The 15917-nt window shown below is 39.2% G+C and overlaps 1 protein-coding gene across 1 annotated transcript; it reads left to right on the forward strand.

The window, feature by feature from the left end:
• The first annotated feature begins 5 nt into the window (after positions 1–5).
• On the forward strand, positions 6–3199 carry tmem167a (transmembrane protein 167A). The gene is made up of 4 exons (XM_026322466.1): positions 6–94; positions 1003–1112; positions 2270–2304; positions 2411–3199. The coding sequence occupies exons 1-4, from the start codon at positions 92–94 to the stop codon at positions 2479–2481; spliced, it is 219 nt and encodes a 72-aa protein (XP_026178251.1). The 5' UTR covers positions 6–91; the 3' UTR covers positions 2482–3199.
• The last annotated feature ends 12718 nt before the right edge of the window (positions 3200–15917 follow it).

Consider the following 15917-nt stretch of genomic DNA (forward strand, 5'->3'; position numbering starts at 1 on the left):
AGTGCGTAATGACGTTGGGGCACCGTTTTGGTTTACGTAACATAAATTCCTGAGAGCAGGAAATGTGATGTGGCTTTGACTCCAAACAAAAATGGTAAGCTTGTTTTATTAAACGGGTCATCCTACTTTTCTGCAGCGACCTTCAAGGAACATACGTTTAGGTTTAATAAATATGAGTTATATACTTTGGTAGCGACTAATGCTAGTGTTCAGTGGAAAGCAGAACATATAGTAAGTGTTAACCTCCCCGGTTAGCACTGGCTAGCTAAGATTGGCTGAAAGTTTAGCCAGTCTAACTATTACAGTATGGTTGTTCTAATACATGTTCATATTTTATCATCTCGGTTGCGGTCTTGTGTGAACGCTAGTTGTTCGGTATTAAAACTAAAGTGTATCTAAATAACGGGTACGATGAATACGAGCATCGCAGCGTTTGTATGTGCCACGTAACGTGAACTGAGCTGCACCGTAGCTCAGGGAGGGTGTGAGTCAGCTGCATAATGTTGTTGTTCCATTGTAGAAACAACAAGTTAGGAAGTTTAGGAAGAGACTAACATATTCCCTGAAGTGGTTGCAAAAATCCCCGTAAAGTGCTGTGCTTGTGCAGGACATGAAGTAACTACACATGCAGTTGAATACATCTTTATAAATAACCTTGTTTTTGACTGTGAGATGTAGGTTTGACGTTTACTTGTATTTTCTAACTGTACATGACAGGTCTGGTAAATGACAGACCCACTATTTTATTTCCAAACAGAGAAGAAATAAGGGAACCATTGTTCTTGGTGTGTTACACTATAATTACACAGAAGATCCGTAGCTATAGGTCAGGCCTGGCAGTCTTATGTCTGCCTTTGACGTTAAAATATGAGATGGTGTAACTGATGCAACAACATTTCTTGCTACAAGTGGCACACTGAATTTTTTTAATCTATCTGAGTTTCTGTTCATAAGCTGCACTTGATGTCTGCACTAAATATACAATTTTCTTTTATTTTGCAGTCAGCCATTTTCAACTTCCAGTCACTGCTAACAGTGATTCTCCTCCTGATCTGTACCTGTGCCTACATCAGAGCACTGGCTCCCAGCCTGCTAGACAAGAACAAGACCGGGTAAGATCAGATGCTATTTGAGATATCAAATAATTCATTTGCTATTGGCATCTACACAGTGATTAATTGAGCAGTCAAATCCCCATCCTGGTTTTGTTGAATGAGGCATCTAGTCGTATAAAATTGCATAATTCACCAAGTCATTTATTACTTCATCAGGAAACATGATGTGTTGCTTCCACCATCACAAACAGCATTTTTAGAAAGTGTTTTGCCATTCACTTTCCAATTTCAGCGGTCAGTTACAAATAGCTTATGGTTGTATTTCAATTTATATCGTTTTCTTTCTGTGGTAGAAAGACTGATTAATGTCATAATGTGTATGAGTGCATGCAATTTTAAATTATCCATCCCTCTGTGAGTCACTATAGCTACTAAGGACAAAGCTCCATGATTGATGAGACAAGTAAAAAAAAAAAAAAAAGCAGAAAGCTTTAAATTTCTATCATTACAAGATCATCATTATTCTTGGATGTACATTTTCCATGAGTCAGTTCTGATTGGTCTGGCACAGCCCAGGAACAGCCACACATATATTAGCTACATTCACTTACAACCTCTCACTCACTCACACACACACACATGCAAACAAACCCATTTTGAGCAGGGAGGAGCAGGGCTGAGAGTGGAAGATGGGATGATTTTGTGTTTTTCCTTCTTGATTGATTTGATGACTAAAAAATGATCCATTGTTTGTGTTGATTTGGTGCCACACATTTAGCAAATTAGTCTTGTGTTTTAGGGTTAGACCTAGAATCTTAGGGGAATACCATCCTCAGACAAAGTCTAAGAGTTTGCTGTTTATAAAGAAAACCATGTCTACACTAAAAGAAGTGAAAAGAAGGAAATGTAACTTCTCACACCAGGGGTATTCTAAGTTCTAACAAATGACTGACACCATCTGGTCTGTATAAAAGTTTTTTTTAAAAAGCTGACTTTTAAACAGGCACAGATTCACTTGCATACACACACTCACACAGGCCAGCGAACACATCAGAAAACTGAAGACCTGAAATGCTACATTTGTCTCAGAGATAATAAAACCTGCCTGCTGTCTGTGCACACTCCTTACATGGAAATGGACATCCGAGAGCCACTCTGACTAGCAGTTGTACTGCCATTGTACCAGCCTGTAATTTATATATTTTATCTTTTAGGCTCCTAGGAATTTTCTGGAAGTGTGCCAGGATAGGTAATCCTTCGATTTTAATTTTTAATATTTTTTTTACATGATTTTACATTTTTCTCATAAGATGTTGCGATGCTGGCTTGAACTTCACATTTCCCCTTTTTTCCAGGTGAGAGGAAGAGTCCCTGGGTGGCCTGTTGCTGTGTCATCATGGCGTTTAGTATATTGTTTATGCAGTAGCAGTCTAAAGAATACCGCAAATGGAAACATCGGGAAAATGAACAGACAACAAGGCATGGACAGTACAATCCTAGAAACACAACAGGACTGCCACTGGTTGTCACTTAGATAATGTAAGAATGGAGACCAGTCACCACTCACCACCAGAGAGAGAGAAAATGTGTCCGTAGGAGGAGGGGTGAGCTGATGGCCCTCAGAGTGTGTCTAGATCTGTCCACGAACTTCCCAGCCTGTCCTTGTGTTTGATTATGTGGAATGTTTACTCCGGATGTGTGTGTGTGTGTGTGTGTGAGTGTGAGAGAGTGTGTGTTTAGGGGGCCAGTGCTTTCTGGTATATGCCATTTAGTTTAAAAAAAATCATCACATTGTGGGATCAAATGGTACATGGTTTGTCCAAACATTTCAAACAGATGGTTTTTTTTCTCTTTTTGAGTTTGTGCTGTTTGAAATTCTCCACAAAAAGGACCTTCATAAATGTTAACAGCACATGCAATGGTGTTAGACTTCTTCATATATTTGCCTGAAGGAGCTAATGATGTTCTTAATGTTAGTCAATTTGCAGCTATTTATTAAAGGACCTTTTGTGAATTCTGGTTTGGGAAGGCTAAAGTTTGTGACCATTTTGATTAGTGTTTGTCAGGATTACGCCACATTAAGATGAACTGTCATTAATAATTACTTTAAACATGCAAAATACATGTTGATAATAATCTGTAAACTTATTGTCGATCTTCTTTCTTTATGAACTTGATTACTCATATATGTACAACTGCAGCAACTTCAGAATTAGAAACTTCCTTGAGAGAAACCAGTGACCTTAAAAGCTGCTGCACTAGGTCACATCTGAAGTGTGGTGCTCAGGGTACTTTTTGGACTGAGATGGGCTATGAAGAGTTTGTGATAACCTCCCTTATAACCCTGCAGTCACCAATCATCTTCACACAGTGTACCGCAAAGAGCTGCCAGCTCAGACTGTACCACGCAACCTAACATTGCCAGATATCTGTCTAGTATTTAGTTCCAGATGTTTAGCAGCGTAAGCTCTCTTGGAACTGAAAGTAGGGTTCTTTCATGCATTCTGAGAAAACCTTAAAAGTAATGTCTTGAACTACTTGACAAATTTCAGAAGACTGAGGGATAGGCATGATGTGGAAAATCTAAAATAATGTTTAACTGCTGATTTCAATGATTCATTTTCATTTCATCTTTTAAAATTGGCAGCATAAAAGAATTTTACATAATGTCAAAAACTGCATCTAAGAAGATCAAATTTAGTGAATCCTATGAAATCGTTCTAAAAAAGCCTGAGAGCATAGTATCTGACTTAATTTATATCATCATCATCACAGTTTAATCAACTTGTAAAGTCCTAACAGATGCAGACAGGTGTTGTGCAAGGAAATAATACAATTGCATCATGGGTTTGTAATTAAGGGTATAAAGGTTAAATCATAGAGGTGTAAACTATAAGCTATAGTGGATAGAACAGTCTTGGCTTTTGGTATTTCGATCTCTGATGCATGTCCTGGTCTTAACATAACCACACACACTCCCTTGATAGGGAACATGGATCCTATATTGGTGTGCACTCCCCATTCGAGATAAAGCATCAAGTGAAGTCTGCTGGTAAAGCCGTGATTATCAGACAGTGACGCAGATACAGGAGACACTGAGAAGCAGGAAGCTCTCAGTCATCTGCTTCTATCTTGGGGAGCACAGATACTGTTCAGCTAGAATAGGACATCACTGGGTCAATCAACAGAGCTGGTGATGATGAAAGAAAAACAATAAGGTAGACCTGAAATCATAGTAGCGACTATCATCAATCCCTTTACACATAAGGAGGATGTGTATGGTTGTTCACACAAAATGAAACGCATCAGGAAAGCAAAGAAACCCATAGGCATTACTTAGGGGCCATCTGAGGACACAATCAAACTGAAAATTTATTTGATTTTAGGTTTTGGCTCTGAATTAATATTCTTAAATCTCCATTAAACTGTGGGCACAGTCGCTAAACAATAACAAAGAAGACTATCTGGAGGTAATTCAGTGACTGGCTGCCTGAAACAACATTTGGACTGTTCCTGCTGTTTCTAAAAGTGATTTAATGCATGTGCTGATTTCATTGTTTGAGTTGGCTCCTCGACATTTATTCAAGTTGATGCCAAATGGCTCAGGACAAGAGAACACACACCCTTTTCTTTTCGGTGTGTCTGAATTCTGTTTTACTTTTCATTCGTTGAGCCTCTTTGCCTTCATCTTCATCAAGTTCTTGTTTCTTTTTCAACTCCTCCAGCCCTTGGCAAGGCAGCATTGTCTGAAGCAGGTTGGTTTGTCTTCATGGAGAGTTAAATGTGTCTTTAAGATTTGATGCTACTTCACTCTGAACCCTTTTACATTTTGTTTAACGGGGACTAGAGGAACCACCAAATTGGAACAGCTTTACCATTTGCCCCCTCAACATCACTGTCATCATTACGTTAAATAGACTATTCTGACAGGTTTTCTTTATAAGAAGAGTATGACATTGTAGTTACCTGTGACGCAGTGTCCAACAGGGAACTGCAGTTCACTCTGTTACATTAATATTAGAGTATTACTAGAATTTTCTTGTATTTTGAATGAAAGATGAATGAAGGGAAGGAAAACTACAAAACAGATACCTGGATAGTGAAACTGTGAGAGGGATTATTCTTTATTATACCACTGCTGTATCTCAATTATCAACTTCCCACTGACCTCGTGTTTGCTCCTTGGTTTTTTTTATTTATTTAAAGACTTATGATCTACTGGTTTGCTGATACCTATAACAGCAAGATCTTTCTTGTGGCTGCTTCATCTACAAACCCAAATTCATTTTTAGACATGGAGGATTACAAAGGCTACAGTAAAACAGATTAAAAATACTTGACATTACATACATACTGTAAAGCCTTTGTTCTGTCCTCACTTTCTCATTAGGAATATGCAATCTTTGTTTTCAGCCTTTGAGGGAACAAAGGACAAGAATAATGTTACCAGCTGAAAGACACCAATATCCTCTATGTAGGGCAGCTCTGGGTCACTGACGAGCCTGATGACAATGTGTTTAAATTACCTTGTAATTGAGGCTGGATAGCTTAAACACTATACACTGGTTTATGTAACCGCATCTTGAGACCCAGTCCTTCTAGGTCACTTTAACTCCTTCCACATGCAATCGTCTAACACAGTTTTTATGGTAACTAGAGAAAATTTAAAACTTGTTCCTCTGAGACGGCTCCCTGTGGCCACAGAAACTGGGGCTCTGCATGTCTCCTTTGAAGGTGGCAATCGCAGTTTGTTCAGAGGACATCTCACTCCATGCTCATTAGCTCCAGGCAGGAGTTGTCTCTGCGTTACAAAGCAGCTCCACAAAGCTGGAGAGCCCAAGGTCTGTGCCACTGGAGAGTTGTCAGTGGTAAAAGTGACTGTGATCTGAGTTAGTAATGACACTGAGCTAAAATGAAGACACTGAAATTCAGTTTCATACAGAGGCAAATGGGAGAAGTGGTAGATGAAAAGTGGTCAGAGTAGAAACAGAAGGAAGTACACGCAGGCCGGTCACACAATTGTAATGGCCTTTCAGCCAGTAACCCAACTATGCTGGCTCATTTTCCAACACACCAAAACAAAAACAAAAAAAACATTAGAAATGTTGTTATTTACACCTGTGTCTTTGTCTTCTGCTCTTTCTCCCATTGTTCCTTGATCCTTGCAGTTCAGTGTAGGGTTATTAACTTGTGATGAAAACAAAAATGTATTTTCATCTCACTAAATTGATGTAAGGCAGGAAAGAAACACACACATCAGAAGTTACAAATTACTTGTTATATCTATGATGTTTTTTTGATTTTCATACACCAGCCCACCTGATGTGCAAGGCCCATCAGCAACCATCTTTTAAATTTATTAAGAAAGACTTCAAATGGCAGGAAAAGCTGTTTAGGCCCCAGGTGTCAGGGCGTGTTCTGACTGTCAAATGTCTTCAAAGCCACACTGGGTTTGCACAGGTTCTGTGAGCACATTCATAGTTTCTAGTTAACTTTGGTGAACACGCATATAATTGGCACATAAACCCATGTGAAACTGTGGCACTCAAACTGGCCTGAATCATCTTCTTATCAGTTAAAGACCTTTTTCCCATGTAAGGATTGTACAGTCCAGAATCCCCCTGCAAGTCTGTAGTGTGAAGTGTCTCTTACTGCCAGAGCTTTCAGTTGCTCTATCATTTCCAGGAAGACTAAGGACTGTTTCCACTTTGGCTGCTGAGATGGGGTCCAGCAGGCATGTTTCCAGACATGAGCTGGGACATGCGCCCCTCCACTTCATCCCTCGAAGCTGCTGTAGGGACTCTGCATTTAATAGAACAACACACACAGTAACCACTTGCACTTGTACAGCAGTCTGAAGTGTGCTGATGAAACACATTAATATCAGGCGTCAGGGGTGCAGAGCCAGTCACTGAGTAAATGTCAGAGCTGTTACACAATTCACACACACCACAGTGATCAGCGCATACATCCTTACTCCTATCAACACACACACACACACACACACACACACATACACAGTCAAATACAGTGCAGTTGTTTTATGATTTACACTTCATAGCTAGTCTCTCCCCAACCATGTGTTTCTTTCCCAGACTGCTTCATCATGCCTCCAGCTCAGGATTCACCTCAGAGACAGGAGCAAATACAACTGGAGATCTAATCTTAAAGTAGAGTACTGTAAGCACAAAAAGTGAGGTTTAATGAACTACTGGATTAAGAATACATTCATATTAATCCTAAACCCACCCGACTGGTCAGGCAGTACGGTTTTTATAGATGATTCAGTAGAATTTTATCTAAGTTGAATCCCTTTGGGTCCTTCTTCAAATTCTTAATTGTTGTTTGGTGGGAATGAAGACATCTGTCAGTTTAAAAATAAAATTTATTACACTCAGCAGAGTAACAAAACACATTATTCACATTTCAGATTAACAGACAGGCATGACACTGACACTAATAAAAATTATGGTAATGAACTATTAAATTTAATATATGGGCATTCTGCAGAGCTGAAGGGTTTTACCACATATTTGTCCCTTGTCCGTGACAACCATTAACCCGTTCCTCACTGCTGCCAGGAAAAACAGTGTTTGCTTCTCACTGGGGGCTGTGCAGAATCTGTACAAAGTAAAAATAACCCAGTGAAAATAACATTAATTCTACCATTAATTCTACTGTTTTGCATGCACAATGCACTTTAAAGACTGGATGCTGAATTTCTTGCATTGCTACACATGATCCAATCTGCCACAAGTTCTTATTTTAACATGATGGGTGGTAAATAAATAAGTAAATAAAGAAGTTACTGTTCCTTTTACAAATGTTTCAACTTTTTTTCTTTGACAATCTTCAAGCCATTCAGTCCTGTCCTCTGCACTACAGAAAACCTAATGAATTCAACTCTGAGTATTGAAGATTAGAAAATGTACAGCGCAATGTGGAGGGCAGTTGAATATCACGTGTACTGTACAATTAACTTGTGCCTTGTTCCACAAAAAGACCCTTTGTAAACATTTTTGGTGACTCTCCCACATAACCATAACTCATTTCTCTTTGCAGGTCTCCTTTCCCTGCTTTCCTTGGTCTCCATAAAAACAGAGGCAACACAATATTATTAGTTGATGTTGGACTGTGACTGTCCTACACTGACGTTGGAGTAATGCATGGCATACCCTAGGTAGTTGACATCACCTGGGGCGTCCTGGCACAAGGACAAGTATGACAGCAGCGCTACTCACAGAGCTGTGGGGAGACACATCTTGCCAATGTAACTAGCTTGAAATCATGGGTTTGTCAGATGCCCATCTCAGAGTTACACTCATGGGTGTAACCTCACATAGACAAAAATAACATGAAGCGTTTGTTGTATCAAAGACTACGCACCATGTGATGTGTCCGGATTCAAAGCATAAACAGCTTCTTAAGATTGATGAAAACTGTAATAGGAAATAATTGTTTCTAATTAGTCTGCGAACGGGTAATTCGTTTTATTTATTGTCCTGTCACATTTTAGTGCACTAGTTCAATTTTAATGTTCTTTGGCTGAAAGATGGAAACACCAGTAATGCAACAAAACAGTAATGTTGTATGTGTACCACAGACACACCATTTCACACTCAACTGACCACAGCGTTTGCAACACTCTTGTCTGTTGAGTAACAGTAGTCCTGCTTTGTTGGAGCTGTTTGTTTTTTATAGAAGAATTGTGAAAATGTTTTGAATAACACAGAGCGGGTGATGCAGGAGAAATGATATGTAACAACTTTCTTACACCATCGTGCAGTCAGCATGTTCTTCTGTGGTCCATTGAGACAAACTTCTCCACTGACGTTACCAGCTGCACTGGTAATGTAAATACACTCAGTGCAGATGTTATTATGCCATTCAATGGCCTGTTATCAGCTGTTACGAGGTCCATTCTTATGGTTCAGCAGAGCCCTACTCCATCTACTACTAGGCTCAGTAGGAGTTTTCTGCAAACACTGAAAAATTAGCGACTGATTAACAAGTAGAATTTTCCTCAGTGCTTCAATGACATCACTCATGTTGTTCAAATATATGTCTGGGTTTTGATCATTTTATCTGAAAGTAATAAAAGAGATAATGATGCCAGAGTTCCTGCATCACTTCTGCAAAGTTGCAAAAATCAGCACTGTAGCTGAAGTCCAGTCATTTTTCTCAGTCCCTTTGAGTCTGAAACACAAACAGTTTTCCACTCAGCTTAACATGCTTCATGAATTAGTAAAATGAGACGAGAGCTCCAGATTTGAGTTATTAAAGTATTAGGCAGAAACCACATGAGCACTGAGTCTCACAGTGATGAAGTGGCTTGAACACAGAACAGATATGCAGTAATTTCTTGGCTGGTAAAATAAAAGCAGTGTGCTGCCTAATGTTGACCATTTTGCTATCTTCATCATTTGGTTGCTCTCATTGTCTCAGAATTAAAATGAGTCACTTCACTACTAACTAACCTTTTGATCAGACAGATGTAGGAGCTTGACAGTATTATTTATTATTATTTAACATATTGCCTACTCACAATACTTGCTTTTACTGTAGATTAAACAATACACATATCGTAATGTGCTAGAAATCACATGTTGTCAACCGCTACAATAATTCAGTTTCCAAATATCACTGACATTCTGGCAACTTTATTTCTACAAACTGCTAGTCTGCACAGAAAAAATGATCCACAGGACCTTTTAACGCGTGTTTGTCAGATCACACAAGCAAAAGGATGAGTAATTAGTCAAAATGTAAACTTTTTTTTTTTATTCAGTTATTTTCCTAACATGCATATACCATGCAGACCATAATCTCCTTCCAGTCCCTAAAAAACTTGAATGAATGAATGACATGTAAGGCAAGGATTAAATCAATCACAGGTGAAAGTGAAAGGTGAAAGTATTAGCCTTCATCCGAAGCCACGTATGTCAACAGAGCTGACTACGTCTCCTGTTCAGAGTTGTAAACACTGAAATGCTGCAGAAAATGGCCATGAAAGGATAAGTAATATACAGCTGCTGAGAGGGAAAAAAAGTGATTCACATTGAAGAAACATTGGGTTTCCTATTTATCTTCATCTCCAGAGGCTGTTAATAGTATTAAAACAATGCAGTATTTTTAGGCAAAAACGTAAGAAGAATGACTAAATTATAATTAATGAAGCCTGTTGGGTTCAGAGAGATATGTTTGTACATTTCTCCTCTGGGAACTGATGCTTTACCTACAAATTAAAAACTGTGTGCACAGGGTGATAGGTCAGTCTGTGTGTTTCAGTACTCTAAGCAACACTGACACAGAATGGCTTGTGTTGGAAACACGATAAGGATGTTGCAAGTTTAAGTCCTCATGCAGATAATAGCACTGAAAAGACACTGGGAACAAAAGCAGACTGTCAGAGAGGCATGTACTTATTAGGAAACAGCAGCGAAGGTTGGAATAAGTCTTAAATTCACTCTGTCATGCAAATTATGTAGCCATCACAAGATATGTTACACAAAGAAATGTGACCATGGGCTCATAGATAAAGCAGTTCCTTGGAGACACTGTGATCCAGTTTAGTCCTTCTGACAGTGTACTTTGTCCAAGAGTTCGTTTCGACACTATTTTCCATATTCTCAGTGTTGTGTAGTCTCCAATCGACAGGATGTCAGTGGCTGAGAAGCCATCATTGTTTATGAGTATAATCCCAGCACTTTCTATTTAGGAGTATCCTTCAGCTAAAACTATGTGCTCGAGTGAAGAGAAAAATATTTTCTGCACAGATGAGACAAGTTTCTCAGATGTGGGAACTGAGAGCACCACAAAGGCTCCTCTGTCCCCTGTCCCGGTCTCTCAGACATGACTCAGGCTGAGAGACGGAGATGATGTCTCGTAGTAACACGCCTAGCTGTGCTGTGCTTTGACACCAAACAGCAGGATTAAGGGAACAAATCACTTCACTCATATATACTGAAATAGTAACAAGAAGCAACATTATAAACAAGTAGATTATTTTTTTGTAGCCCTGTTGTAGAATTAAAGCATCAAATTACTAAAAAATATATGACTGTAAATTGATGAAGATATACAGTGAGAAACAACCACACTCTAAACCCTCAGGTTATTAGCTCACAATGTAACTTGGAGGAAACAGCAACATATGAAATGCACCACAGACTGCCATTTGTCTCTCATCGTATTGCTTGAAACAAACAGTGCCAGATGCAGATGTATTATTCACTGTCTTAACCGCTCCCACTCTTAAAACATCGCACTCATGATAACTGGTGGAAAAAAAAAAAAATTAAAAAAAAAAAAACAACTATAGTTTACAGTGAGTTCAGGAAATAGTTTGTGTCAAACCCAAACACTTGTGGAGGGATGTTAGGTTCCTCACTTTGAAATATTTTCCTTTTTCTTCTCTTGTTTGCCGAAGCCGTGAGAATGTTTAGGTTCAGATTAAGACGTCTGTTCATTAGTCATCTCTATTTAAAGGAGTGGTCTCCTTCATCTTAAGGCACCATTTTCAGAAGATTAGCTGAACACAAACCTTTTGAGGTTTTTTACTCTGTATCTTTCACCATCACCCTTCTTGTTGAAACTCATGACATCATTCACAGCCCTCCAGTTTAGTATTGCATAAACAGCTCTAGTATAAAACATATATAGAAATAGGTGTGGCTCATTTATTTTAAACACAGCAGCTGTGGCCACACCAGTGGTTAGTACCTTCAGATATGACTTCAGATGACCGGTGGTGGTTTTGTGCTGAGATCAGACAATTTGTAGAGCGTCCCTCCTCTTTCACGTGCATGCACCACGTCCACCCCACGCACCCCCTTGTTCTGCAACCTGAAGTGCACATCAAGGGATGGTAACAAGGTCCATATGTGGTCACTTCCTCCCTTAGCTGACCTAACATGAGGGGGTAGTATTAACAGGACTACAGAATCCATGTATTTACTCTGCAGAGAAAGACACAAAGAGAAAAGGGCCTCCCATTACAAATCAGTCAAGCAACTGGGCATTTAGTGAGGCCGATAAAAAATAAAAATCATGTCTTGCTTTCACCAGTACATGCTTGTTGCAGAGTCATATACAAGTACAGTCAAGCTCCTACAAATTAAATTTTGGCCTAAGGCAAAGGATATTAAAGAAGATTTGAAACAAAGGCTTGTGCAGAATATTGAATATTGAATGAATATTGAGTCATGTGGATCCAGTGGTGAGAAATGCACTTGCCATCAGGCTTAAAATGCTGGATTTGAAGTTCAGGGGGTATATTTTTATCAAATATTCCAGATATCAGGTTAGCATTAAGATTTAGATGGATTTCTTACTTGTAAGGCCTGTGTCCACACATGATGCTGAAATACAGAGCGAGCAGGAGAGAATTAATAACCCATGGAGGTTCAGGCAAAAGAAAAATGATAAAGAAACAGGCACTTGTTCTGGGTTTACAGACACTACGCCTACAGCCTTGGTATTGTGTCATTTGGAGTTGTTGGCAAACTACGAATTATCTTTGGATGTTACTGTAGTACAACACACTGGGGATTTTCCATGTGATTTCTAATAAACAAAATTAATGCATTGTTTCTTACTTACCAACTGATAAATTGTGCACAACACCCACAAATCCATTTGGTGATATTTTTCCCATCCAGCCCATTTGGATCTAATTAAAGGCAACATGTAAACAGCTCTTGTAATCTGGGAGGCTCAGACGCAAGAAGATAATTTATTGTTAATAATAAAATTACAGCAGAATATTAAACTGGAGGGAATGAACCAATGGTCAGCATCAATTCTGCGTCAACTGACCTTCAAAACATTAATTAGATTTCAGACTGATGCTTGGTTTCTCAAATGATAGTGAGAATGACATATGTTAGAAGATGAATGACACATTCTTCATTTATTATTTATTATTACTTTTTATTGCTGTCTGAAATGGTCCCTGGTCATTTTCTGTATGTAACAGACAAAACACTTTTGAATAATTCCCAAGTGTGTGGTGTTTTGAGTCCTTTTATGCATCATTGTGGGAATCTGTATCTGGGTGTTATATCACAACAGTAACAACAACCATTTTGTATACTGCGCCAGAAGTAGACGGCAAAACGGGATTCCCATTGTATGTCATCCAACTGCACAGGGGGACATTTCACAAGGGACAATAATTTATAACTCTCCAACCAATGATTATCAGCTGGAAAGTATTAAATGAACCACTTGTCCTCCCCAGAGTCTGTATGCTCTTAAGTATCTCCAACACGTGATGCGCACTTCTCGTGCAGACTGCTTTGACGACAAAGACAAGTATTAACATTGCAAAATATCAAAATATAAGCCATCAAAAGAAATGTTAAACCTTCAGTAACACAAAGTAACATCAGTAATGACAAACATCCATGTATTTTTCTCAGTATGAGTGGTTTAAAGCATATTTGTGAGCAAAAACAAGGGTGACCAGAGGTTTAAAATTGGAGGCCTACTGTAAGAGTTATCACAGAGAAACTGGACTTTGAAAAGAGTTTCCATTCTTCTCTGTATTTGTTTTATTTTTATCAAATCAAGAGCTTAATGTGACCATATCATCACAGTGATAATGGAGGTTTAACTGTACATCCATCCAGTGATGGATTCATAAAACATGTTTTAGGAATAGTGGCAGAGCAGTTCATGCCAATATTCCCTGCTTGCATATTTGCATTCTGGACAATTAAAGGTAAAGAATTATTTTAATGTTTTGGATACATCACCTGCTGAATTTGGATTTGGCCAGAACTAGCAGAGGTCTTCAGAGTGCACCAAGACCAGAGCCAAGACCTCAGTGGCTATGTCTCTCTGTTCTGGTCCAGCACAACAGGCATAATGAGGAACACATGATCTGACAACAAAGATCCAAGTCAGATCTTAGGTGTTCAATACTGTACTTTACTCTATCACTGCTTTTCCTCTGTATTCTGTCATCTACTTCCATCTAGTGGTTAAAATAAGATAGTCCTTCAGCAAATATATTTGCTCTGTAGCACAACCTGTTGCCTACCACAAAGTACTGCTCCAGCTCTGAGAAAGACTGTAAGTGTAACTTATATCTTTTTTTAGTAACCAAATGATAAAGAACACCACAGAGTGGAATCTATTATCATTTAATGAATGTTTACTGTCATCACATATTCATTTGAGTTATTAAATGTTATATACATAATATACACATAACATTAACGAGCAAAAACAATAGCTAAATTGTTGGCAGCTGTGGTACACTAGATTTTTAACCTACTTCGCAGAAAAATAGAGCACGTCATCTATTTCCTAATGACAAGAATTATCCCAACCGTGATTCTTTACTCCAGGAAAAATGACTACTTCTCAACCACCACCAGAGGGCAGTGTGCAACTATTGACCAAAAGGATGGGGGCAACCAGGTGAGTGCTTTATAAGGTCAGTGTTACACATCACACTGATTATCTGAGCAGGTAACAGGCAACACGTGAAGAAGAAACGATGAAAGGAAGGGTTATACAAATGTATCAGAGAGGTGCTGCTGTTCAATAAAAGACATAGTTGTCCTGAAAATTATATTAGTTTACTACAAATCACTTTGACCAAGATCATAATTACTGAGAAGGCTAACCAAGGTTATAATTACTTTTCTTTTTAAATGAGCCAAAAAAATCCCTTACTAACAAATCCACCGCACAGCTCCTAATTTCTTTTAATTCAAATCACATCAGCAAAAACTAAGGATGCCGTTGGCAGCGGAAGAAGATATTACTATTAATAAGCCCCTCACTGACACACACATACACATATGCACAGCATACACTGTCAGTGAATGACAGAGAGAAGGGTTGGTCTGTCTTCAGCAGGAGCTGCAGTGGTTGCACCATTTGCTCACACACTGGCAGATGCACACCCACACACACACACACACACACACACACACACACACAAACACAGAAGCCATCTCTGAACTCATCCATGAGAAAAGGATCTGAGCTGCGGAGGAGCTGAGTTAGCCGCCCAGACACACATACACAGATGCTGACAGACACACACACTCTGAACGTCTGAGCCCCCATTGGTCGGCGTCTCTCCACCCCACCGCGGGAGTCTCTGAGGGGTCTGCTGCAGTACTCTGCTCCAGGGGCCTGGAAACGCTGGAGTGAGCCTTTTTTTTTTTTTTCCTTACTTCTATTTTGGGCTAGATATCAGAGGTCCACAGGCTCCCTCATTTTCCACTGTTTCTCAACATACTGGTTCCCAGTGAAGACTGCTTGTACAGCTTCAGCCCCTTCTCTGGAGATAGAAACAGCATTTCGATCTGTAACTTGGAGAGGAAACATGATACCACTGAGACAACAAGAATCTGTGCAATAAGCTAGTGAGGAAGGACACATAAATCGTGCCTCCACTGCAGGGCCCAGAGGCAACAGCCCAGTGCTCAGCCAGCCATGTAGACTCAGGCCACAGCTAAAAGAATTCGGAAAGGGCCCTTCCTGTAACCCACCCCCCTATACAAGATGACATGATTTTACTGGTCTCATCCCAAGAGAGCAAGCAATCCATGACCAGAATTTAGTTTTTAAGTCAAACATAAAGGTCTTGTTTTACATTTTCTGCCTACTGTTGTAATGAAGTTGATTGAATATGCTGTTACATGCGGTTATAACAGTCTATCAATCAATAAACAAAGTATATTGCATTGTATTTAATTTGCAATTATGCTGTGGTGGTGGAAAAATAATCAGCCTGAATTTCCAAGAAGAAAATCCACTCCAACTTGCTTCACATCAGATATAACAAAGGCTATTTAGAGCTCCCTCTACTTATTACATGGGTGTCCAATTAGAGGGAGA

This window comes from Mastacembelus armatus, chromosome 9 (assembly GCF_900324485.2).
Source record: "Mastacembelus armatus chromosome 9, fMasArm1.2, whole genome shotgun sequence".
Classification (NCBI taxonomy): Eukaryota; Metazoa; Chordata; class Actinopteri; order Synbranchiformes; family Mastacembelidae; genus Mastacembelus; species Mastacembelus armatus.

Excerpts from the sequence above, each read along its gene's own strand:
- tmem167a (XM_026322466.1), top strand. Across the intron at positions 1,113-2,269 it reads CTAGACAAGAACAAGACCGG|GCTCCTAGGAATTTTCTGGA; the intron begins GTAAGATCAGAT and ends TTTATCTTTTAG. Across the intron at positions 2,305-2,410 it reads CTGGAAGTGTGCCAGGATAG|GTGAGAGGAAGAGTCCCTGG; the intron begins GTAATCCTTCGA and ends CCTTTTTTCCAG.